Source organism: Ooceraea biroi, chromosome 6 (assembly GCF_003672135.1).
Source record: "Ooceraea biroi isolate clonal line C1 chromosome 6, Obir_v5.4, whole genome shotgun sequence".
Taxonomy (NCBI): domain Eukaryota; kingdom Metazoa; phylum Arthropoda; class Insecta; order Hymenoptera; family Formicidae; genus Ooceraea; species Ooceraea biroi.
The window spans coordinates 1,738,755-1,764,383 of record NC_039511.1 but is presented as its reverse complement, the minus strand read 5'-3'; the positions used below and the strand labels follow the sequence as shown (position 1 = coordinate 1,764,383).

Here is a 25,629-nt window from a genome sequence, read left to right as displayed (position 1 = left end):
GAGACAAGGCGGATTGATTAAGTTACCTGATTTAGCGAGGCTGTGGCATTCACAAAAACATTAGCCCAGCTGACGAGGCGAGAAGTCAGTGAACGGCCGGAGAAAGGTTCATCCTTGTGTATTTTTCGGCGATAATGCAATGTCTCGCCTAATCTTTGTGCGAGCCACATATGCTCGCTCGGTAATCTTGCTCCTGGCAATGGCGTAACTGTGAACACGATAGAAGAAAATGATTCACGATTTTCTCCAGAGAACGACCGCTCGCTTCAATTATAAAATAACTTTCATTTTAATTTTTGATATTAATATTTTTATTGTTAACATTAAATTAATATTTTAATTCAATTAATTTGCAACGTGTCTTTTTTATCTCTGCAAAACTTGCATTAATCAATCCTCGTGAAAAAAATAATTCTCCAATTATCAGAATTTTGTTAAATGAAGGAGCATAATTTTCTTAGATATTACAAATTTAATGAAAATTATTTTAAACAGAGTCATGTGCGATTTATTTCGACAAGAGCCACGAGAAGAAAATGAGAATTCCGATTACGCCATTGCATCTGGGGCAATAATGCACGCTGGATCGTCGCCTTATTAGGACGGTGTCTCACCTGACACGGCTTATCAGCGGAACCCCAATGTGTGTTCTGTAACCATGACAACAACCCTCCGCCCCCAAGCATCGTTCCCCTCCCTTCGACCCAAGTGATAAGGGATCCCGGCCTGGGTACACGCCATGGTGTATACCTGGGGATACGTATCGCGCGGGTGTGCGCTTGCACGGCAAGGTAAACCGATCCCTCGTCACAGGGAGCTCTACGGAAATAACTTGGGGATAAGGGTAATAAATCGTCCACGGAATGAACGTTTTACTCCGAGGAACTATTTTATATTTTTTATGCGAGTTTAATAATAAAAAGGTATCTTAGAATTTTCCTTTTTAGTATTACTTCAATATCGTTGTATATGGCGGCGGAAAATCGCATTACGGAGCCTTCGCGCGCAGATATCAATTTCACCACAATTGTTCACAAAATTAAGAATACTCCACAGTAATTAATTAAATAAAAAGAACTCATAAACTGTCAATCTCGATAATCCTGGAAAAAAGAATTCATTGTCATCAAACTCTCCAAACCATATCATCCATAATTCACGTTACGCATTTTCGTGACGCGGCCGAGCGGGAGGAAGGGGGAGGCGCGGCGGAGGAGAGCACCGGTACCAATATGGCGGCCGCGGAAGGGGGCTCCAGTACAGCGGCGGCAGCCGCTTCTTCTAATCGTCGTCAGTCAATATTTGACGGGCTCTCGGATCAAATCGAAGCTTCGATCCTCCGCTACCAGGCGGCAGCCTCGAACACGACGACGACGACGCACTCCCCGCGTAGACGACGACGTCGACGACGCACTCCCCGCGGAAGCGCACCTGTGTCAAGCGCGCGCCGCGTGCGTGTCTCGCTCACAGACTCACTCGTGAGAAGCAGCCCAGCAGCGAGCACGAAAAGCAGCTCGGCGAGCGAGTCGGAAGACGTCGTGGAACCGCCAGTTCCACCGGGAACACACCGGAGAGCCGCTCCCCTTCGACGACCGCTTCCTCTTCTTCTCGTAGCCGTAAGTCCAGACCTCTTATCCTTCTCTTCCGCGCGGCGACTGGCTACTGGAGTAACCGGCGCGCGAGTGCATGTACGAGCGAGGCGAGGTTAATTCATTAATAGCGAGCGAATTAAAAGCGAGCGTTGTTGAGTGAATGCCACTTCCTTTTTGTCCGCGTGATCGGCAAGCGATCTAGGATCGATCGAAGTCGCGCGATGAAGGAGATGTGGGGGATCCACGGAGCTAACAGCGCTCGTGCAGCACTCCTTCACTTGTGCACTTGCACGAAGTAACCTGAAACGGAGCTGTTTGTTTCCTTCGTCTCGATCTTGATCGAGAAGTTGGAATGCACAGTAACATTCGTTTCATTTTTGTCTTGTCGACTGTTCGAGTTTTCAAAGTTATTTATTCACAAGTGCAACTGCGACTACGCAATAGAACAATCCAAATACGAAAACCTCTTCAAGTACGATAACAATTAGAATTATTGACAATTTTCTGTTTTGACCGACACTCGCGAGAATCGATCGATCGATCGCTGAGATCCAGTCGATCGGCTGGCTGATCCACGCGCGCGGTTTTATCCGATCGAGGCGAACGCTCAAGGAGCCGGTGAACGAAAGCGAACATCCGTGGCAACGCGAGCGGCGCGTACACGAAAGGAACACTTGTGTTTTATGTTCGGACCGCTTCGACACTTGTGTTTTGTAGACGACCCGCTTCCTCCTCTTCTTCGTCGACGCCGTTCACGACGTCGAAATCTAGACACGAACCTTCACCGGTTCGATTTATCCGTCTCTCTTCCTCTGCTCATCGGCAGGGGGGGAGGGAGGGCCCTCCGTCTGCCTCTTTCACACCGTTTCTTTTGGACGTGCTCCTCTTTTTTTTCAAGGTCTCGGTTCACCGTTACGTCTGTTTTTCCACTCGAAAACGTGTCGCATGTGCGTTCGAAACTCGTTACACTGCGAGGTGAGATTCGTCGCGAATGATGATTCGATATAATACTAATTGTTGCTATACGATCTCGTAAAATCAATTATCCTCATATTGGGGTGAGTTACAAGCTTGGTTAATGAAGTTGTTGAATAGTAGAAACATTTAGCTTCGACAGTTAAATTGTTATTATAATTCCAGTTATTTTGGCGCGCGTGCAGTTGACGATACGGTTAATGAAGCGTACATTTATTTGTTCTTCATGTCTTAATGTAACAAATTCCTCTGTGGAAAATAACGTGAATTGCACGTGGACCTATTAAAGTACACGTAATTTCCAGTCCACGTACAAACTATGGAAAATATTTGCGGACTTCTGCGCCCGCCTCCACCCGCGGTGTATTAATTAGTTTAGTGCTTTAATTAATCTGCTCGCGTCTGGCTGAGAACGAGACACATCCTGAACGATCTTGTTCAGATAGAACATTACAACGCGATTACAATAACGCTGCCGATATAGCGCAAGTATTAAATTGATAACTCTGATTACTCCAATGACGTACGCTCGCAATCGAAGACTTCGGCGAACGGAAACTTCATTCTCAGACAAGGCGCGCAATTTCATTCAATCATTTTCCGACTCCTTTTTCCGCGAAAAATATTTTTTTCACAAATTTCACCAAATCCAACGAGTCATCGTGTATGTCCAATTAAAGCACATCTCTATTCTTCACTTAGGCGCATATTTCGCTTTTTATTGCACCTTTTTAGTCCACTTTCGGGTCACGTTCGAGATCTTCGGGTCATCCTCGAAATCTATTCACCGCTGCATTCAATTTTATCTCCACCGAATTCCGGACTTTGAAGATCTCTCGATTCTCGAGAATTTCGTCAATCGTTCATCAATTCTTGACACAACCGGAATACTCCGTGACTCGATTTCGCTCCCGCGAAACGCAAGTAACTTTTTATTCCGCGCGGATCATTCTCTCCGATCGAAACACTTATTCACGGCGTGGCGGTTCTTCAGATTCATGATTCCTTCCCATGATCGGTTTGATCACTTGGGAGTCGCAGACCGCGCGACATCGGTGCTTCTCGCGGCGTCTGGCACGAAACTATCCGTCGCCAAGAAGAGAGAGATATCTCCCGAGCGCAGATAATATTTTATTAATCATTAAGCACATAGCCGCCGTACATATAAGATAATGGGAATAATATCAGGCAATGACGATAATACTGTTTGTCGTGCACGTTAATTATTGGTCCTCGCGCATCGCGGCCGACTCTCGCGCCGCGGTGCCGTCGGCGACTTTGCGTCCTTGCTCGATTGTCGATCGTCTGGTATCTAATCGAAAATACCGAGATTTAAGTATTACATACTGTATTTTCGCGAAATGTCACATCGATGAATGCGTCATGAAGAAGAAAACAGCGGCGCGGTCGCTTCTTTCATCAAATTTCGGAATCCCCATTTAATAAACGCCATTGCAACCGGAAGAGAGCTCTTAAATTTTTATCTCGAGATGTTTCGGCAAAATCAAAATTTGTTTATCAATCAAATGCAGGAGATATTCTCTCAATATACTCTGACTAGAGTTTTCCACGGCAATTTCCCATTTCCGCATCGCTAAATGCGCCGATAAAGTACCATTAAACGCGGAATGAAAGTTATGTCGAGAGATCACTTTGACAATAGTGTTCCCCGCGTGTTTTCCGCGGTGCAGTTCGTCGAAATCTTGCGGGTATAAATCTCATTTACGACTAAGAAGAACGAATTGCGTACGGTGGTATTAACACGTTAACAGGGATCCACCAGTGACGTGGCTCCGTAAAAATCTGTCGCCGTCGGAGACGGTCTGGAAAAGGCGGCTTTAGTTCCGAACGCGATCCCAACGTAAATCATCTTCTTTTCAAGGTCTCGACGGCGTTCCACTCGCGGCCGGGCGATCGAACAAATATTGGAATAAAAAGTTTCGATCCCGCCGCGCCACGCTGCAGAAATGCAAACATCATCATGGCGATGAGGCGCGCGTGTCTCTCGTTTTCGAGAAGCGAGACGGCCGAGCGACTCTTTTCGTTATTTCTCCCCCGGCTGCATTTGCGTTTTGCGATCCGAGAAAAATCGGGACGCTGGTCCACGCTTCGTGATACGCTGCCGAGCTGGTTTTTCGGGCATTTCGTGTGACGAGCAGACGCGCAGACGTATTTGCGACGAAAACAATGTACGCGCGGTATACGTTGTTTGCACGGACGCGCGCGTTCGTAGTGCGACATTAATCCCGTCGACATTAAAATCGAGACAGTTCCCGCTCGTTGTAAATCTCGTTGTAATTGCGCCGTAAAGTTCCTCTTCATCGTCGCGCGAGATGCGGGGCATCGTTAAACACGCGCCGATTGGGCCATAAAGCACTTGCGCGCGTTCACCATTTTCGTGCCCCGTGCTTGGATTCTAAGGCGATGGCAAATTGTAATAAAATTTTATTGGCTTCTTAGCATTCAGCGGAGTTGCGACGATGTCGTACTGCGTTTCCAGATATCGCCTTAATAATCATCATTAGCGGGGTTCTATAATAGGGGTGTTGCACCGTGCAATTAAATTCCTGCAATTCTTCGAGCGCCACCTAAGAGATTTGATCTAATAACGTAAAAGTTGTTTCTTTATATATAGAATCTCGAGTCGAAATTTTGCGCCTACTTTAATGCTTTTAGCAGTCGTACGAACCTACTTTTAGGAAAATAGAACCTAGAACTCTTACATTGAAACTCAAACTCCTACAAACAGATGTTAAGATGCTATTCGGCTATAATCTTGATCGTAACCTGCTTTGACGCTCTAGCGGCAAAAAAGGAAATTTCGCACATATTTTAGTGTTAAAGTAGTAGCTAAATAGACGCTGAATAACGCCTCGGATGAAGAATTCGAGGTTCAATGTAGAACTAAAATTTCGATTCGGGAAGGGTTAATTAAAAAGTTATCCAACACCGAGAACTAGGAACGAGACAAATTAAGTTAAGGGAGTCTAATGGATGATTAAACGATTCCGCAGTTGACACCGTTTCACTTTGCGCATATGTTATCGTCGTTCTCCCCGTGGTTAATTTCGCGCGATGAGACTCTGCTTGTTACATTAGGAGATTTTTCGTCGGTGCTTGGATACGAAGAAGGGCGTACGTCCGACGAAATGTTATTGAGGAGATCACTTTCCTCGACGATAGCGTGTCCGTCATGTGGCCGCGGTATTTCGTAAGGTGAATGTTACGCCAGCGCGTTCACGGACAATTTTCTCGAGCAAAGCGGAAACGCGAGGAAATCGCGCGAAGGCGACACTTCGCGTTTGGACTCTCTTGCTTCTCGATACCATAACGTGCATAATCCTCAGGTCGTTAACCCTCTGGCAATTAACGAAGAAGTGGACATGCTCAGACGGTCCTGGCTTTAAGCGATCATTGCGTTCAACGAGGAGGAAGAGGAGAATCGCAGATAAGATCGCCTGGAATTTCCGGCCGCGCGTCAGCGATCACCTGCCGTTTCTTTTTCCTTTCCATTCATATCTTGGTCTTCCTCTAGCTATCGTTCTTTCGATTTTTAATCCTTTTTTCAGCGTTTGATGTATTCCTTAGACTGATTCCAGTCTATCTTCACGATCACTTATTAAATGCATATTTAATGGAATCTCCTCAAGCGTTCTGTCTCTATTTTGCGTATCGAAGATTGCCATATAAAGGGCGTATACTCTTGCATATTTTTGAAAGGATCACCAAACGTTTCCTTTTATTCTTTAGATTATTTGGAATAAAATTGAAAATCTTGAAACCCACCCGCAGGTTTCAAACAATTAAAAATGTAGAGAGTAAGGAGGCTTTGGCTAATTAAGCTCGAGACAAAATGAACGACAAAATCATGTTCTTCAATGAATTTGAACGGAGAATCTTAATTGCTCGGTTGGAAGGATGAATAATGATGAAAGAGCCGCAATAAGACGCGAAATTTTGAGCATGTCGGAAAACGTTAGCCAAAACAGCGATGTGACCAACAGCGTATACGATGATTCCAGAACACCACGTATATCAGTAGCCTTTGGACTGCATGATGTCACGTGCAAAAATAAGACATCATTTTCGCGTAGATTCTCTTGGCGATACGGATTCTCACGCATACACGCCCGCGCGCGGATCACACACCTACACACACGCGCGCGCATTTTTTCACGTACAACGATAAGGGATTCTACGTAGCTGATAAAGAAAATGGCCTCGGCGGGCTCGCTTAATAGCGCAAATCCCCTTTGATTTTCGCTGCGCGTCGCGCTGTGCGTCGCGAAAATTTCGCAGAAGAGCGTTCGTCACCCGTTAATTTCCCGGCGAGGGATCTCGACGAGACAAAAATCCCGATGCACACGGAACCCCGTTGACGTCACCATTCTGCAAGAACTCACGTCTCGCGCATCTCCTCGCGAGAATCAACACATCCGCGTTCTTTACATAGTCCGTGAATTACCGCGTTCCGATCGTAAATCTGTAAACTTTGCTCCAGCGCGTATGCATAATACCATATCACGGATCTCTCACGAAAATTCGGAAGATTTATTTCCACTGGCATTTCTTCGCACTGCCGTCAGATCACACCTCCGGCACACCTTCCTCCCCGGTGAAGAAGCCATGTTAAATCGAGCTCGCGAGATCAGATCCAGGCCGCGTGCCCCGCCATGTTTCTTCTCGTCGGGTTGCAGCGATTTCGCGGGGGCGATGCGCCCCTCGAGAGGGACTCGCGGCCCGTTTCACGTCTCCGTTTCTGGGGTGAGTCCCGCGAGTCGGCGAATCGGTGCGACCGAGGAAGAGTAGGAGCGGCCCTACGCGCTCCTGGCGGACCCGACGACTGAAATTATCATTTTAGCTGATATACTAGCTAATGTAAGGATGCAGTTTTATCTCTTATTATCATGGGAAACGAGATAAATCGCGATAGTGCCGTTTATTTTGACAGCGTGGCGGCACCTCGCGCGCCTCCCCATCGGCGATGTGCGCCGTCACGTCGCGCTTTGTGTGTATCGGTCCCCCGGTATCTCCGTTCTCTCCTCGGGTGTTGCTCCCTCCGTTTCTCGTCGCCCTCGGTGTTGGCCGTCTTTCACTTGGCGTATCTACCTGGCCCATCTCTACCTGGCCTATCTGCCTCGTCCACCTACCGCGTAATCGCGATGGGTATACACGAATTTTGCAATACAAATAGCGTGAAAACAAATAGCTGTTTCATGTTTGAACATTCTACATGGGATTAATTAACACAATAGCTTTGGCTCTGTAATTTAGTGTTTAACTTTTTAATTCGGGCGACTCGCGATATTAGCGCGCCCGCTCGCTCGCGTCGAAATTTCATCATTCCGTCATCGCGACATTGAGAAGTCCTCGTGTGCAATTGTGCATCACTCGGAGCCTCTTGTTTGTCGACGGCGTGCTGTTTACCGACTTCGCGACATAACACGATTGTAAAATCGAACGATCGCCAAACTTTGCCCGTGTTAAAGCCCCTGTGTGCAGGTGGTTTAACGCGATTGCATTTCGGAGTTAATCCGCGTCATTTCCGAGTCGCGTTGCCTCACCGCGGCACCGAGTCATGAGGGTGGAGAACGCGATCGGTTTTAATGGTTCCACCGAAGACGCATCATGCACGCATTTCTGGAATCGCTGTCTTGAGAGAGACGATAACTCTTATTGACGATGATGAACACACGCGCTCGTCACACAGCTATTGGCCATGAAAATTTTAAGATTTTAACGAAAATCTTAATAAAATTTTAATGAAAATTTTAACGAAAAGACGAACGAAAGAATACTATACTTTATGATAACAATTTTCCATAACTATAAAAAATAAAACGCACAGATATCATTATCATTATCAAAATGACAAGCAGCCGATAAATTGTTAAACCTGCTTCGCTATTCTACTCGAGTTTTTAGTTTTTTTCGATTCGTCAAAGCTCAGTCTCTATCTTTGAACATCAGTGGTAGTGAAGATTCCATTCCACCGAATTCTCGGTGTGTTGCAATTGCGTACAATCTCTTCTCTTCCTTTTGTCGCGGCTCGTAGCTCTTATCAGCGGAATACTGCTTCGAGAGGAGACCCACGTGTGTGCGCGTGTGCGTGTGCTCTTGATTTCTATCGAGAGCGAACGCGCTTGCACGGTATCGTCGCGATCGCGCGTACAATTAACCGGCGGAATTGTCACGTACGCCATCCCGGACAATTCCGCGCGTCCAAAGGTTCACCGTGCGAAGAAAATATTTTTTTTCCCCCGGGGGACCTCCCCGCAGCTCTCAGGAATCCACCCGAGGCTCGCACCGGTCGTCCAAATCGATGGATTTATGACGGCGAACGTATCGGACTCGTCTTTATCGCGATCGCCCCTCGCTTTAGCATTTTATTACCTCAGGAAGTTGAGAGACGTCGCTCGAGGGGAATCTCCCACGAATCGCTCGATTTTGTTTGTTAATGACAGAACGATTTCTCGGGGATGATTTAACAGTGTATTATTTATTTATCTACATATCAATTATATTAATTATCCGCATACCAATCTAAGGGAACGTCTCCTTTGTTTGTTGTTTGAATAAATCTTTGTCTTTGACGCGTTTGACGCGTAGAGATAGAAGGAATCGGAAGCGTGAAGATTATTTTTAGCGCAGAATGTGAGTTAGGTGCCCTACTTTTATGTGCGCACCTCCCGATTACAAAAATGGTGACGATTTCGGCATTTCGGTGACGTTTCGTTTGCAGAAATGAATCAGGGCGCACGGTGACGCAAGCAACAGCCGCTATCTCGAAGTGATTCCGTCTCATGTATGTTTTTCGTACGACGTAATTAAAATTATTATTTTTTCCTCTCCCATGTTTGTCCTATTTTAGGAACGGTAATGATTGGGTAATGATTGATTGCCCGACAGACGTATCGCAACGCCGAGGATTATCTATGATTTAATCGAACGTCTCCGATCCGCTTCGAGACACTCCGCGCGTTTATCGGTGCGGGTTCAGTATCATCGTTACTCGCATAGTAACTGGCCTGCTCCGCGCGATTTCGCGTTGCGACAAATTAATAAAACCTTTTACCACGTTGCAAGATAAAACATATTTATATTCTGGAGACGTAAAATGTCTTGATAATTTATTTAAGTGTGATTGGGACGTAGTCCCAATAAAATTCAAGACGTATCGCATGCAAATATTGCAAAGGCCGAAACTAGACGTCTAAAAGCTTCACGAATTTAAAATGTTAAAATGATATTGCCTCTTTCTCTCTCTCTCTCTCTCTCTCTCTCTCTTTCCACTTTTTGTCGCATTACATGCGAATCCGTCGATGCGATTCGTATTTCGTCTGGTCAATATGTCGCGCGGGATGAATCATCCATCCCCCTTACGGTCAGGTTGCCGCCGCGAACAAAATGGCGACGAGAGGCAATAGCAACGATGGCCGACGATGACGATGAGGACGCGTCTCGTTCCCTCGCACCCCTCGTTATCTGCGACATGGCCACATCGCGACTACATCGTCGCGCTTATCAGCGAGCAAACAAACGGACCCCTCCGCGACCCTTTTCCCCCCGGACCGTACTATGTCATTTGACCAAGCTGGACGGAATTATGAGTAACGGAGGTCCGTCGGATTTTACGCTATCCAACGTTATAATAGAAAATAGTACCTGGCTCTCTCTATCTGTAATATTATTATAAAATTATAATCTAATTTTCATCTATCTTTGATGGAGAACGTCAAATTCAATCGAAGAATATCTCATAAAATTTTAATAATTAGAATATCCCATAAAATGCTAGAATATTTCAAATAAACTTAAATATTAAATTAAATTACAATAAATTTTTAAATAACTATATAACTACCTGTTATAATTAAAAAGTTTTTCTAACTTTTCCACCAAGTCTTTTTTCCCTGCAGTCTATCTGAATTTTTGGATATTAACTTCTACACATATCTAAGCATCAGACAGAGGAAGCGGAGGACACTAAAATGTCTCATATGCGAAATTCATGTCGGGTCACGTCACAGACCGAAGACGGAGAGCCGGCGATCGATTCCCACGGCAATAACGACACAGAGAGAGTAATCACGAGGAATCCCGCGGCCGCTGACCAATGAGGCGCGAGGGGCCGGCCAATCGCTCTCGCCTGCTCGTGTCCATCCGAGCTCTGCCTGTTGCAACTTCTCCACGCGCATATGCAGCACCTCTCTTCGTTCTCTCGCCCTTCCGTTTTCCGCGCGACGACGCGAGGGAGACGCGGTCCTCCTTACCTCGCTTCGTTCCGCGTCAAGTAGTAGAAATTCAGCGGCGGTTCGCCGCGATTCCACCACCTTCCTTCCACCTTCCGTCTCTTTGTAGGACACCAACGGCGAGTCGTCTCTCTCACTGTCGCCAGTTGGAAAGCGCTTCCCGCCGGTGAAGCGTCTCTCCCGTGTGTCTCCTCCGAGTATCATCGTCGTCGTCGTCGTCGACATCGTTGTTGATCCCGCGACCGCTCGCGAGTGCGTGCGATTACGCGCGAGACGTCACGCCTGTCGGCAAGAGTGCGTTCGAGATTGCAGTCGAGGGTTGCAGGGTGCATCGGAGTACGAGGACGCGACGCTAGTATCAAATGCGACACGCGGCGAACGAGGTATCGTTGACTTCACTTATCCTGCGCAAATCTGATATCACAAACGTAGAGAAGTATATACACGCAGCTTTGCGGCAACTCCAGCTTCATTGACTTAATTGTTGTCGACTCGTCCGTTTGATCCTCTTCTATCGTAGATCTTGCAAGCCTGTAAAACATGCATTAAACATTTTTGCAAAAATTCTATACATTCTGGAATTTTTTTCATGAGAGTGATAAAGTTATTATTTAATATTTAACGATTCAGTTGGCGCTTGTAAAACGCATCAATCGGTTTTAATTGTCAGAGAGTATTATTATTGCTAATCAGTTTTTCTCAATCGAAATTTCCTTCCGTTCACGGAGATGTAACGAATCACTCCTCCGATTTGTGTGAGTGCATCTCATGACTCATCACCGCGCTGCTCCGATTTGACGGCTGCGAAACGCATCGCGGGCTACCCGGACGGGATTGCGAGATCACCGTCGGCGGGATACAGCGGAAGTCGCGCGAGGTCTTTGCCAAAGAAAGAGAGTCGTCGCGTGCTCTCGCGCCGGAAGTCGAAACTTGACATTGCTGAGCGGAAGTGTGACGCGTACAGGACAAACAGTGCCTCTCGCATTTTTTCCTGAGACGGACGAGGTGTGTCCCCGGTCCTTTCCCTCCCTCCACCGCACCCCGTTCACCAAACGCGTCTGTGTGCCTTTGCTCGCGAGCCGAAACGGTCTCGTGTCGCGTGCCCCGAGGATTCCCCTGAAGATGTGACTAATCGGGCTCGGTGGACCGTTAATCTTCAACCTTCCGAGTAACGTTCTTGAGGGACCTAGCCTTTTGAGGCAAAACTTGGTTTTCAATTGTCATCAATTCTTTTCAAAGACGAAGTTTGTCACGATGTCATTAACGCAACTATTAATCTTGATTTTGTAAATCGTTACCTTTTAAATCGAGCCTGCAAATCTTTGCAGCAAAGAAAAATTCCGCTGCTGGAGACTAATACTAGTGGTTTTCGCGAAACAGCTATATCTACGAATCCATGTCCCGGTGTGAAGAAGTGTTTCTATTGTTACCACCGTCGTTGCTGGAAGCCACTCGAAAGCAGCCATAAATCCGTTTCGCATTAGTCCCCCATTTGTCTTCTTCTACATTCTTGCAAACCTCTTGGCAACCGTGATTAATCGTTTAATAGTGATTGAACATTAAGATAAAACAGTATACGTTGAAACGTGGTTTTAAATATATTTACTAATTCTGTCATAATTATATATACATCGTTAACTCTATAATTTCTTTCTTAAAGAATTCCGCTTGTTTCCACAAGAACAAAAACTGCCACATACGAGGTACCGATTGCGGTACGAAAGCAAAAGTTTCCGAACGATCGCCGACCTAGACACCGATCTCGTCCGTTATCCGGGTGAAAATCCGACATACGGGTTTGCTTGCACCGTCTCGTTATCGCGACGATAACGCCATTCTTCGCTGTCTTTGCGCGCGAGTTTTCGCACGTGGCCACGACGGCCGCGTCTGTCATCACAACATTTACATCATGCCGTCGAGAAAAAATTAACTCTCGACCGCACGAAAGATTCATTGAAAGATCCCTGCACTTATCTTCTCGATAAGTTCCTGATCAATTACGTATATTATATATAACGTCCACTTTGGAGATAAGATATTTTTTAATTATTAAGCGGAACTGTTAATTCTGGAGTGGACAATAATATAATGTAATAATATAAGATAATAACAACTCTAGCGAAATGGAAGCAATGCCAAACTTCCCGCCAGAAGGAGAGGATCAGGTTGTCAATTCTTCATTTACTATATTAGCACGTCGGTTTATCCAGGACGCGATGAAAGAGACGCTGGTGAAGCAGGAGATCAAGATGGAATGGGAGGGTCATCACGCGGACGATAGCTCCCCGCAGGTTCCCGGCACGGAGGATCAAGCAAGCGGAAGCCCGCAGAGCGTCATTACGACCAGAAGACACGTGAGAACGATTACCACTGCTGGTCACATTACCGAGGGAATTGCCGAGGTCGATCCAGAGTCGCCCGACTCCAACTCGGTCGCCGGAAGCCTTCACCAGGGTCTCCATCAGCAGAGAAACGAGCAACAACGTAATTATCAAGAAGAGCAGCAACAGGCTCACCAGACGCAGCAGCACTATGTGCAGATCCCTCACGCAACTACTGAGGACCAGCAACATTCGACGGATCAGCAACGCGTCGTTTATGCCAATACGGGACAGGAAGTTAGGGTCGAAGTCTCAGAAAGCTCCGACGCCACCATCACCCTCACGGTCAAGGAACCGCCCAGGTAAGGTCAATCTCCAAGTCGTCGACCAAGTTAATGCAAGAATCGATCGAAGAGGGAGGAAAAGTCTCTCTGAATCTGAATCGCGTGTTTTCCCATAAAGATACGAGACACCCGCACCGGATCGAAGCGAGGTGGACCGGATCTACGCGTATTCCGACGGCCACGAGGTTCGCAGGGAGAACCACGTGATCACCGTGCAGGTGCCCGATCATCGGCGACCCCAGCAAGCGGGACATCACAGATTCAGCCCGCACGAGAACCACCAGGCATCCGGAACGAACGCGGGTGCCCGATACCAGGCATCACCAGTGCTCACCGCCACGGAGGAGTACGACACGTCGACGATTGTCACGCAGTCGGCATCCGCGGTCCATCTCGGATCACCCGTGCCACCGTATTCGCCCCCGATGGACAGCATCCGTGCCGCTCATCAGCAGCAACAGCTCGTGGCGACCAGCTACACCGACGCCAGCGGCGTCGTCAAGTACGACGCGGAGGCCGCAGCAGCCGCGGAGACCATCGTCAAACCGCCCAACACGTACACCACCCTGGAGACGGTCGCCATTCCGCCGGCCCAGACTGTGCAATACACTCAATACTTACCGGGCAGCGAGAGCTTCCAGCAGGCATCGACGTACAGCTACGCCAAGCCGGGGGATCCTGTGATCCTGGCGTATTCGCCGGCGACGCAGATCGGATCGAGGGCCACCGAGGTGAGAAAGTTTATTCGCTTTATAATTAAGAATTAAGATTCATTGTTGATTAGAATTTGTGCGTTTTTATTAATACATTTGTTTTACTCCGAAAAAGTTTATGAGAACTTTTGTAAACTTTTGTAATTACAGTCTATCTTCAATAATTCTGATTCTGATGGAAGAAAAGATTATATGAAAAAAATCCTCAATTTACAGGTCGAATCCCCCGGCAGCACGTACATGAAGGGCGACCCCACGCTCGCGTCATCTCTGGCTACCCGCGCGGTTCCGCTGCACTATGAGCAGCCGGGTTCGCCAGGTTCCCAGGTGACTCTATACAGCGCGGGAACGACGTCGTATCAATACGTGAAACCACCCTCGAGCGACCCTTACTGGCCAGCCGGCAGCACTCCCTCGCCTCCGACCTTGGAATACGTTCAGGGGTACCCAGGTATCACCGCGATCTCGGTTGGCGACGCCACCAACATGCAGTTGTACTCCGGTGGTGGATATAGCGTGTCCCCGAGTGGAAACGGGCCACCCTCGTCCGCTTGGGCCACGCTACCGCTTCCCGGGACCGACGAGGCCTTCGACGGCGCCATAATGGCGACGGAGCCCAAAGAGTGCGTCAACTGCGCGGCTAGTATGACGCCGCTCTGGCGACGGGATGGCACTGGACATTATCTCTGCAATGCCTGCGGACTATACAGCAAGATTAACGGCGTGAACAGGCCCCCCATGAAGTACCCCAAGCCTAAGCAGTTGGTCACGCCGGTAAACACTATACGAATCACGATTATCTGTAATCTAACTGTGTAATCTCGTGCATTCACTCGCGTACAGGTAGCTCGTGAGTCACTGAACTGTTAATCAAATCTTTTAGCGGTCATTCTCGCAAGTTTCCAGTTTATTTCTGTAATGATTATTCATCTTACATTTTTGTTGATTAATTAATTGATATCAATCGATGCGATTTTATGCAACGCCTGCGCTTCAGCTTGCTTATTTTGACTCTCGAGTTATCTGTAGTTTCTTCCTTATTGCTTGCTAAGTGGCTTCTAACAATCTTACGTTGAGCCCTGTATCTCTAGTAAATAATAAGAAGGATTGGAAGAAGGATTAAAACGCAGTTTACGGCTCGCGCGTTCAAATGTTTGACGGCCGGGTCCGAAATGCGTTTGACCATCGCCAAACGAGGCCACCGATATTTGCTCTGATAAATTTCTCGCCCGTGAAGCGTACACGGCTTCAATATTAAGTAACGTTCTTGCGTTCTTGTGTTCTCTCTCTCACTCACTCTTCCCCTCTTTCTTCGGTTTCCCTCTACCGCTACCAAAGACAGAGGGAAGAGGGACGTTATCTCTCTTACTGAGCAAATAATCACTACGGGACTCGCTGGCGGCTGTTGTTTGCTCTAGTTTCCTTGCTCCGAGCACTCCCATTTTCGTAGTCTCGATTCCTCAAACATACCGACATCGACGACACCGCATTTCGTCTCGTCGTAGTACTCGGAGAGCGACCGACTTCGTCGCGATGACACTTTATCAAACGTATTAATTGAATTCGAACGTCTTCATTATAAATTATCTGGTTCTAGCGAGCGAGAGAGAGAGAGAGAGAGAATCAGAAATCATTTTAAACTAGCCAGAAATTGTTGCACGCTCCGCGTCTCTGTTGCAACTTACAATATTTCTTACGAAAGCTATAGTATTTCGAAAATTTGAGATTTTTCATTCAAAAGCAGTCTTACGATGACACTACCGCAGCCATTATTATTCCGTAATACGACCAAATCTCATGTTTTATGTTTCCATGTAAAAGTAGCCCTTTTTGTACTGCAGACCAACGTGCGGAGGACGGGGGTGCAGTGCGCAAACTGCAGGACAAGCAACACCACCCTGTGGAGACGGAACAACAATGGCGAACCAGTGTGCAACGCGTGCGGCCTTTACTTCAAGCTACATAACGTGAGTTTTTAAGTTATACTGTTAACTGACGAGGAAAAAGAAGAAACAAAAAGTAGATTTTTCGTTCTCGGTCGATGATGTGTTTCAACAACGTTCTGAGAACTGTCGCACAATGTCTTTCTATTTCCGCAAGTAGAAAAACACCAAGAGCAGGGAGAATCATTTTTAATTAACATTAATCTCGCTGTGCGACTGGCCAGTACGTCGTTATCAGTCTTTTTGCGATCGTCAGCCGCGATAACGGTGACTTGATTGTTTTTACGCACGTGAGGCGATCCCGTCTTGGCGCTGAAGAGGAGCGCAGATTATCGCACGATCTGTGCAAACGATCGTGACAACAAAGTTAATTAAAACACACAGGGATCGCGATGTGCGGTAGTACCGATGATCGATCGAAAGAAACGTCTATCGCATCTTTTTTCATTTTTTTTATCCCTTCAGTCTATTGTAACACGCCATTTCATGCTCATGCTGTGATTTTAATTACAGATTATCAAAAATCAATAATACTTTTTAATAATTGTCTATTACTTGAGAAATTGCTGTGTAATTATTGCAGGAATTGCAAATATAAAATGTGATTTGCATACAATTGGAATCGAACTCGGTTTAATCTGCGTTACAAAATTTATTTTCGATTTTCTTGAGCTTCTTTAAAACGCTGCAAGTTCTCGTGTGCGTTTAATCATTTTCCTATCAAACTTATGCGATCAGAAGAAGATGGTAGATAATAAAGACGAAGTGCGCCTAACCGCTGCGATTTTTCCGCGCGGAACAGGTGAACAGGCCGTTGAGCATGAAGAAGGAGGGGATTCAGACGCGAAAGAGGAAACCAAAGAATCACTCGAGCATAACCGGAAACCTACCCGGGCCCAGCGGCCTCCACAAGACCGAGATCAAGTCCAGCCTACTCGGTGAGTCTTCGGTGAGCAAGTCTATTGTACAGTTTATTTCTACTAACATCCGCCATCACAGTTCTTCCATCTTGACTCGACAAATATACAGGGTACGTGTCCGCATCCTCACGAATTACTCTTTACAGTTCTTCGGGTTTACAATAGCTCAAAGTGATAAAACCGATGATGAAATAAGCGTTGGCAGTGGTACCCCGTATATTTCCATCCTCGCGAACGTTAATTGGGCACTCAGCTGACTCGACTAGGTGTACCTACAGGTGGGGCTGACCGAGATACACTCTCGGAATTAATCGCACGCAAAACTACGACATAAGCAGGATAATAATAATTATCGAAACTAAAATAATTATCTTAAATAATTATCTAAAATCATAGAAAATAATTATCATCCATCTGGCTCCGCTTCAAAACCGACGGCGAAAAGTTAAAGTCGCCTTTACCGCCGCCGTATCATAAATCTAAATAATAAAATAGCCAGGTACCCAGTAAGCAAAATGTGTGCAATCTGCCAGCAGATTGGCAACAGATTACTGCAGAAGTTGATAGCAAATTGGCATCCGTTATGTCCGCATTAGGATAGTGATCTGCCAGCAGAGCCTGCTAACAGACTCTGACAGCAGATTGACGGCAGAAACCGAGCAGGATCTGTTAACATCTGACGGCAGATTGACGGCAGAAACCGAACAGAATCTGCAGCTTTTGGCCATTCATATTTACGATATATTAAAGCATGTGTTTACTTTTAACACACTATAAATTGCCATTTTATATTACCATGTGTTAAAAGAACGCATTTGTTTGTTTGTTAAATTAAAGTACATTTGGCTTGATGTGTCTTTCTGACAGTTCGTTGCATAATCTCTCTCTTATTGTTAATTTATTCTAATCTGAAGTCCGAATTTTGCTTTCGAACTTCAGATTGCTTGTGGCGTGCGTGAACTACATGGACGTTGTCCATGGGAGCCTCTGTGCCGCAAGTGCAAAAATTTTCAGAAAAAATAATATTATCGTGCCAAGGCGCGTATATTAACTTATATAACTGGTAGGCTAAATCTTAACATCGAGTAAGAACTCGACGTGTGCACCGCATAGCGGTGCGGAGCGAAAACACATATTCATAGCCGTGTAAATTTGAATACTGTCAAAAGCTGCAGATCCTGTTCGGTTTCTGCTGCCAATCTGCTGTTAGATTCCGCGCGCGCAGATCTTGCTCGGTTTCCGCTGCCAATCTGCCGTTATATTCCGCGTGCACAAATCTTGCTCGGTTTCTGTCGACAATCTGACTTCAAGCCATGTTTGCAGATTCTGTTCGGTTTCTGCCGCCAATCTGTTCTTAGATTTTGTGAGCAAGCTGTTACATTTCTGGCATCAATTTGTCGAATTAATCGTTAATAACAACTTCTGTATCAAATTTGTTGTCTTTTGGCTGGCAATAGTTGATAGCAGATAGTTAGCATCATCTGCTTTCGGCAGACTTGGCTATCTGGGTAGCTTCTCCGCGCGCTAATAATGCTCTTCCTGGAACGGTGAAGGCAATGATTCCCGTCCCCGAGCGTCGCGGCGACCGCGATGGCCGTCTAAACACACGATCGTGCCTGCATGTAACAGCGGATGAAGGGGTGCCGCGGGGAAAGTCCGGCGAAGAGCACGCATCGACCGATAGCGTCTCGGATTGGATAGAGCCCGGGATGCGCTCCGATAGCGACGATACCTCCTCCTCGCCGGGGGATTAATCCGGGGAACACGCGCGGGGGGAGCGTAGGACGTCACCTGCGTCGACGTGTTCATCACGCGTGCCGCGATCGTTGCGAAATCGAGAGATCGTCCTACTAGTATGTACGCGCGATCGGCGTGCACGTGTAAAATGTGGAGCACATATTTTCAAGTAACGGGTTGTTTTTCTCGTCCGCAACGGTAGTTTTCCAATTGCGAGAACAGCAGACGTGTATTGTAAATTTTCCACTTGAACTGCACGCGCTTATCTTTTTCGAAAATCGCCGACAGCGGCCTTGGAGTACTTCCCGCGATAGGCCAAGCAAAGATCAAAGTCGATCAATGATCGCGCGTGGGCACAGCGAATACTCGACGTGATACGCGATATTTACTAATTGTTAATTGTTTTCGTGATTTAAACATTCTTCATGGAAAAGGCAAAGGAAAAGATGAGTAGGAAAACAACAGATTGAATAAATATTTAAGAATATGAGAACGTACGTTCAAACGAACAAAGTATCATAGAACAATCAGGAGGAGTTTAGGATTAAGCGTAATCAGCGCGTAAAGTGTGACCGAGCAGAGTAATCGTGACGGATGTCGTCTTTTTCTGTTAACGTTGCAGTGGACTCGTTGCAGTTGAACATGTACGCAAGCGGGGGTGGGGGTGTTGAAGGGGTCGAAGAGCATTGTCTTCCTGTAGGTACACCGACTGGGGCGCAATTAGGGCATGCACACTCGCCCCTTGCATTACCTACCGCCGCCGTGTTGAATCGTCAAACCACCCTTACGTAAGTCACGAGTCATGCCTGATTCATCAGATTTATAACGCGATTAGTCTATGTATCCCTGCGCGCCAATATGATCTCACTAAGTATGTTAATAAATTTATTAATCTACGTATTAATAAGTTTATTAAATATTTCCTAAGCTCGTTTATTAATAAGAAAAATATTGAAACAGAATTGAGGGAAATTTGAATAAAATTAAAATTTATTAAATATTTCCTAAGCTCCTTTAGAAATAAGAAAAAAAATTGAAAGAGTATTAAAGGAAAGTTAAATAAAATTGAAATAAAAATTGAGATATTAATTAATCTGATAAATGATTGGAAAAATTGGAAAATTTAAGGAAATGGAGCAAACTTTTGAAGAATCACAAAAGATTATATTGTATATAATAGAATATAATTTTATGTTAGATATAAAATATTGCATAATGTGCAATGAAATAATTTTTTAACGTTTGTTTAATTTTTATTTCAGCGTGCCACCCCTAGAACCAATTACTAGTCAGTCCAGCAGTGACCTTGCCTCGGTTATAACGTCAACTACCGTCGCCCATACCGAGAGATCGTAGAGATCGTTCTGCTTATCGGTAGCGGCAGTAGAAGTACTTACCGATCGTAGCTGTAGCGGGACGGCTTTTGTTACCGTCGCCGGAATGCGTTGCCTACCGACAGGGACGTGATCGTGTCGATCACGTATCGGAATTATTCTGTACAAAGAAGAAATAGCGTATACATTTTAAACATGATGAGGAATGTATTCGCTCGTCGCTGAATATAGCGCGAAACTATTTGAACTTTTAATTAACCTTTTAATTAATGGAAAACGAAATTTTTAGCTAAATGCACAGTATCGAAAATACGAATTGAAGAAATCGTTTTATCATCGGTCTCCGATCATCGCAGTGATTCTTTCTCGATCTACATTTCAATTTTTTAAGTGTAAAAAAAATTAACCAGTGCGTGACTCGTTTCTTTTACGCTTTGCGCTTTGCGTATTATTTTACTCGAAAGTTTTGCAAGATCATGAAAGCACTCGTCAATCGGTACATGTCGATGATCTTTTGCTGGCATGATTTCTTCTTCTCAACTACATTACTACATTACCGATGTGGACTACCGTGTCGAAGAAAATGATGCCTGAACTAATGCGCTCTCTGTGAGGAAAAATGGGAGACGCAATTATTGCATGAAGAAAAATTTAAACAATAGTGCACTTTGATAAAATTTTAGAGTCTACTTAATCAAAGTTTATCGATTCAAAATCTAATCGATTTTCTTCTCTTCTTTCAAAAAGACTTGCTTTACATGGCAAGATAAAGATTTACTAATTTTCAAATTGTCAAATTGTCACGCATGAAACGTCTATTTAACCTACTTTTTAACAATTATTTTTTTACATCTATTTTTCGCCACGCCTTGACCCGTGCGATTTGTACTTAATACGCGACATGTGCGAGTACTCTCTGGCCTGTTTGCACAATTCTGTAAATAAGCGCACCTATACCGCGTAATCCAAAGATATGTGTATATCTAGATATGTGTAAGTGTATTTTAATTCTTTCTCCAAAGAGTAATATATATTATATACGTAAACATATATACGTCTGGATGTATTCTGCAAAGTGGCTTTTACATTTTGCAAAAGTCCAGATTTCTGTATCAATGATGCCGACACTGTGCGTAATCGTGATCATACAGATCATGCGATCGTGCACTTTCCGTCGCATCGATCTATGAGATAATCGTAATTGTAAATTATAAATCCGCGTACAGGTTTATAAAAATAGTGAGCCGTGATTTAAAAATCTGTCTCTGCTTAGTCGTAGGACTGTAATTCTGTGTAAGTTTCACGAATCACGTTAATCGTAAATTATAAATGTCTATGTAACGGTAAACTCTTAGTTAGCTTTTTAACAGCCATTCTTCTCAACTTTACTTTTTCTACAACTCTTTTTCTCAAACGCCAGTGATACCTCCACAAACTAAGAAAATACTATTCTTCTTCACTTGATACCTCTGATAAGAATGCAACAAAGTTCGATACGTCTTTCATATTCCGGTTCTTCCTTCTTCAGTTACAAAAAAATTACATGGCACAAGTAGGGGGGTAGGAAGGTGTAATGCGTGAAAAGGACATCATCATATACTGTTAACACCCTTAGGACTAAGAAGGAAAATCAATCACATGATAATTCGCAAATTCACCCCTTGGTAATCGTAGATACCTAAATGTCTGGCTGACTTTCCTCTTCTCCTTCTTTTTCTTCTTTTTTTCTTTTCTTTTACATCGCGGATGGTTGGACGTTAGTGCTGCGTATTTATTGGAATCTGCAACATCGTAAAAATTGCGTTCATGCGATGCGATAAATCCGGAGTGAGCTTGCTCCTGCGAGAGCAAAATCTCGCCATCTGGCCCCCGAGGTTCGTCATACCTGTCTGCGAAGATAACGCACGTTTATAATCTACCTGGTGGTGTGTAATTTGATTGGCGCGTGTAGTGTAAATTATTTAATTAACATCAATCGCACATCCGCACCGCGACTTAAGCATCCGGCGTCTTATCGTCGCACCAGAAGCGCGCGGTCGCCATACCATTAGTCCCATAAATTCATAACTTGTACGTCGTACAATGAACAAGCATGAGAAACAATAAAACGATATGATGTATACATAAATATCTTTTCTTTCTAGGTATAGTATGATGCGTCAAAATCGTATCTCAAAATCAAATTTCATACAATGTCTTGACTCTTCAAATCTCTCGCCTCTTAATTTTATTTATACATATTCTATAATTTGTAACCATTACATTACACATTCTCGAGACACATGTACACATATTAATTACATCGGAATCTTAATGTCGAGTGCATGCGACGCAAGAAGAGCTCTCGCACGTCCACACAAAGGCACGTACAAACGAGGAGCGCGAGACACGGGGGTGAGTGCGGGGCGAGGGGGGAAGAGGACAGCGAGAGTGCAGCGGTGAGTGCCGCGGAGTGCAACGGAGGTAGAAAGCTGGACCACAGGCAGGAGGTGACAGGCGCGGCGAGCGAGCATGGCGGAGGGGGGCAGGAGGGTGCCGGGGGAGGCCTGGAGAGTCCATCAGCCTAAAGAGCGGCTATCGTGCCGGCTAAGGGCTATTCCATGTTAACCGCTCTCGCCGGGCTCCTTTTTTTCCACCTCTTTATTCCCCTCCGGGACTTTTTATGCGCGTGTGGCGCAAACGTGGCGCCGCCCTCGGGGATCCCTTCCCCCGGCCGTCCGATCCGCCGAAAGGCGCCTCTTCGCGCCTGCATCGATCCTCGGGGGCTACCTCGGGCCTGTCCTTCTTCCACCGGAGGTTTCCCCCTCGCCATCCCCCTACCTGTCCTTCGTTCCCTCCGGGCGTACGTTTCGGACGGTAATTTATCGTTTTTCGTTGCTCCGTTGCACCGTGAGGTTCCACGAAGCACGACGGGGACCGCCGCCGGGCGGGGAACGCCGGCGATTTATCGCCGGCGGTGATTCGCGGGCGAAAAAAAGGACGTTCCCCTCCTCGGAGTCTAGGATGTGGACCTCGAGCGGGTGTCGAGCGGGTCTTGTTTTAATCGCTCGTGATTTATGCGGAAGTGAACAGTGGACGGGGGTAGGGGGCCAGCAGCACAAGACTGAAGATGAAGTTTCCGATGTACCATGAGAAAACTCGAAGCTCGCGTGTCGACGCGATTAATTCTTACGATCTTCTTCTCGCGACTCGCGCGGAATCATTTTACGCTTCACATTGAAGTCTCGCGGACGTAGCCGTGACTTTCGCGACGTTAAAAGCACCGTGAAATACCGTCGATCGTGCCGGCGAAAAATCGTTATCGCGGTAGTAAAGGCGAGATTAGATACGGCTACGCGTCATTCTTGCGGAGACGATCGCTCGTCCAGTGGCGCGTGAGCGAAAACGCATTTATTAGAAATAAATTGTGGCGCGGGACGTACAATATAGCCAGAGCGTCCCGAGTGATGTCGGGGCATTCAAGTTGAATGGCTCGATAAAGCGCCGGCGATCACACTGCAAAAAGCATCGCCGATGACCGGCGAGACCATGAAAGCGGTTGATACTTCTTCTCGCAGGTGTAGCTTCTATTATTTATTAGAGGGGTACACGATTATTTCGATGCAATGATGTGGTACTCATCATCAACTCGTGGTGGCTGAACATTCGTTGAACATAGAAGTAACGCTGTTTCTCACGTTGACTTTGATCGATCTTGCTTCCTCGCGTAATTGTCTGCGTGAATTTCTGTCTGCGTAAAGTTTGAAGAAATGACGGAGGCGATCGAGTCAAAAATTTAGACGGCGTTTGATGAGACGAGACGACGAGATGATTAAATACGCTGCATGTCCAGACACTCTGATTATTTATATATTTTTGTAACGCTACTCTGTATGGCACCGGATTTGCAAATTTTATTGAAATATTAAAGATAGAAATATAAACTCTTTTGTCTTCTTGAAAAAAAATTAAAACATTTGCGACGCGTTAGAAAGATTATTAAATCAATTATTTATAGGAGACGAAAGGGAAATTGATTCATCACCTCTCTGTAACTCGGTAGTGCTCCTACTGAATAATAGTACATGTATGCAATATGCATGCGGATACCGAGGAAAAAACACTTTTCCATAAGTGTGCGCAGCGAGGCGCGAATGTGACTGGACCGTGACAGACGGCTTAATGTACCGATGAAATACTGCCGATTGAAGATGAAAATATCACGATCGCTGAAATAATCAATAATACATCTCCAGCGATGCGATTTTAAACGCGTGACGCGCTCGAAGGCACTTTGCGGTGACATTAGGAAGTGCTGCAACGGCTCTTCGTCATCAAAGTAGATGCAAAGTAGATTCGCGGAACGAATGCAACGACGTTACTAAATATTAAGTATCTAATAAACATCTGAGTATCCAGTAAATACTCGCGTTTCTCTGCGCTACGCGACGTAAAGAATATGTTTTCACAGCGGTGCGCTTAATCCTAGCTTCCAGCACGCAGGGGTGCCTAAAACCCCAAGTAAAATAAAGTAATTCACGATTTTTGAATGTAACTGTTTTTCACAAACGAATATTTTACAAACTGCTTTCTTTTTAAAATTTTTCTTTGCATAAGCATATTTCTTGATGTGTGGCCATGGAAGAAAAGTGACTTAAAATCAGTTGATTTTTTAATATTTTTAACTAAATGTAAAATTCGACATGACGTAGAGCCTGTATTCCCTGCAGTATGGGAAGCCCGTGAAAATTGAAAGTGTGGGAAGCTAGGATTAATGGCGGATGCATGCTGCGTGTTTACTTGTACAGCCGTTTCGGTCTATCCTCTTTCAATTCCATGGTAGGTATTTATCATCGTTCGTGTTCGGCCGACAGACAGATTGCGCTCGCCGATTAATCCCCATAAGAGTGCAACGCGCGTATATAGCGCACCGCGCGCATTCGCATGGAAAGATTCGGAATGCGCCTCCGCTGCCAAGTGCCGAGTACGTGATATCACCCGGCAAAGTGTAGAGAATCTCAGGCCGAATCGCGCGTCCTCGAGCATTCGATTTCACGGTGCTTGATCCCGCGCGGATTCACGCGGAGCGTCCTCGCAATCCATAACAGATCCACGGCCGGGATCCAGATTGCGATGCAATTTGCTCTATCACGCCCATCGACCTCTTAATATCTACTATCCGCCACTGTAATCCGATCGTAATGTAATGGGGGGTTTGTTTCTTCGTCCTCGTAACTTCAACCACCTGGCCGAGTGCAGCTGCAGTCTCGATGGATCCTAGACAACTCGCGGGTCATCGCCGCGAGGACAACGTTGCAAATTTCAGGCGCACTTTCGCGATATCAGCGAGCCGCCCGATTGGCCGCGCCAACCCGCACGCAGCTACATTGTGGATGTATTGTGTATTTTCTATTCGCACGCACCACGCAAAAGGAGGTGCTCTACGACGCGCATTATCGCGCGCCGCGTCCGATTGGTCGGCCGCTGCTTGCGCTAGGCAAGACTCCGTGCATCAGGAT

The 25,629-nt window shown here is 45.8% G+C and overlaps 1 protein-coding gene across 3 annotated transcripts; it reads left to right on the top strand.

The window, feature by feature from the left end:
- The first annotated feature begins 1,210 nt into the window (after positions 1-1,210).
- Positions 1,211-22,253, top strand: LOC105276431 (transcription factor GATA-6). Of its 3 annotated transcripts, XM_011334024.2 has the most exons (8): positions 1,211-1,616; positions 13,030-13,502; positions 13,603-14,215; positions 14,414-14,971; positions 16,039-16,164; positions 16,943-17,078; positions 19,420-19,585; positions 20,060-22,253. In XM_011334024.2, the coding sequence occupies exons 1-8, from the start codon at positions 1,233-1,235 to the stop codon at positions 20,151-20,153; spliced, it is 2,550 nt and encodes an 849-aa protein (XP_011332326.1). In that variant the 5' UTR covers positions 1,211-1,232; the 3' UTR covers positions 20,154-22,253. The 3 variants fall into 3 exon arrangements, with proteins under 3 accessions (XP_011332326.1, XP_011332329.1, XP_011332327.1); XM_011334027.3 differs by lacking the exon at positions 19,420-19,585; XM_011334025.2 differs by lacking the exon at positions 19,420-19,585 and having other exon boundaries at positions 16,943-17,089.
- The last annotated feature ends 3,376 nt before the right edge of the window (positions 22,254-25,629 follow it).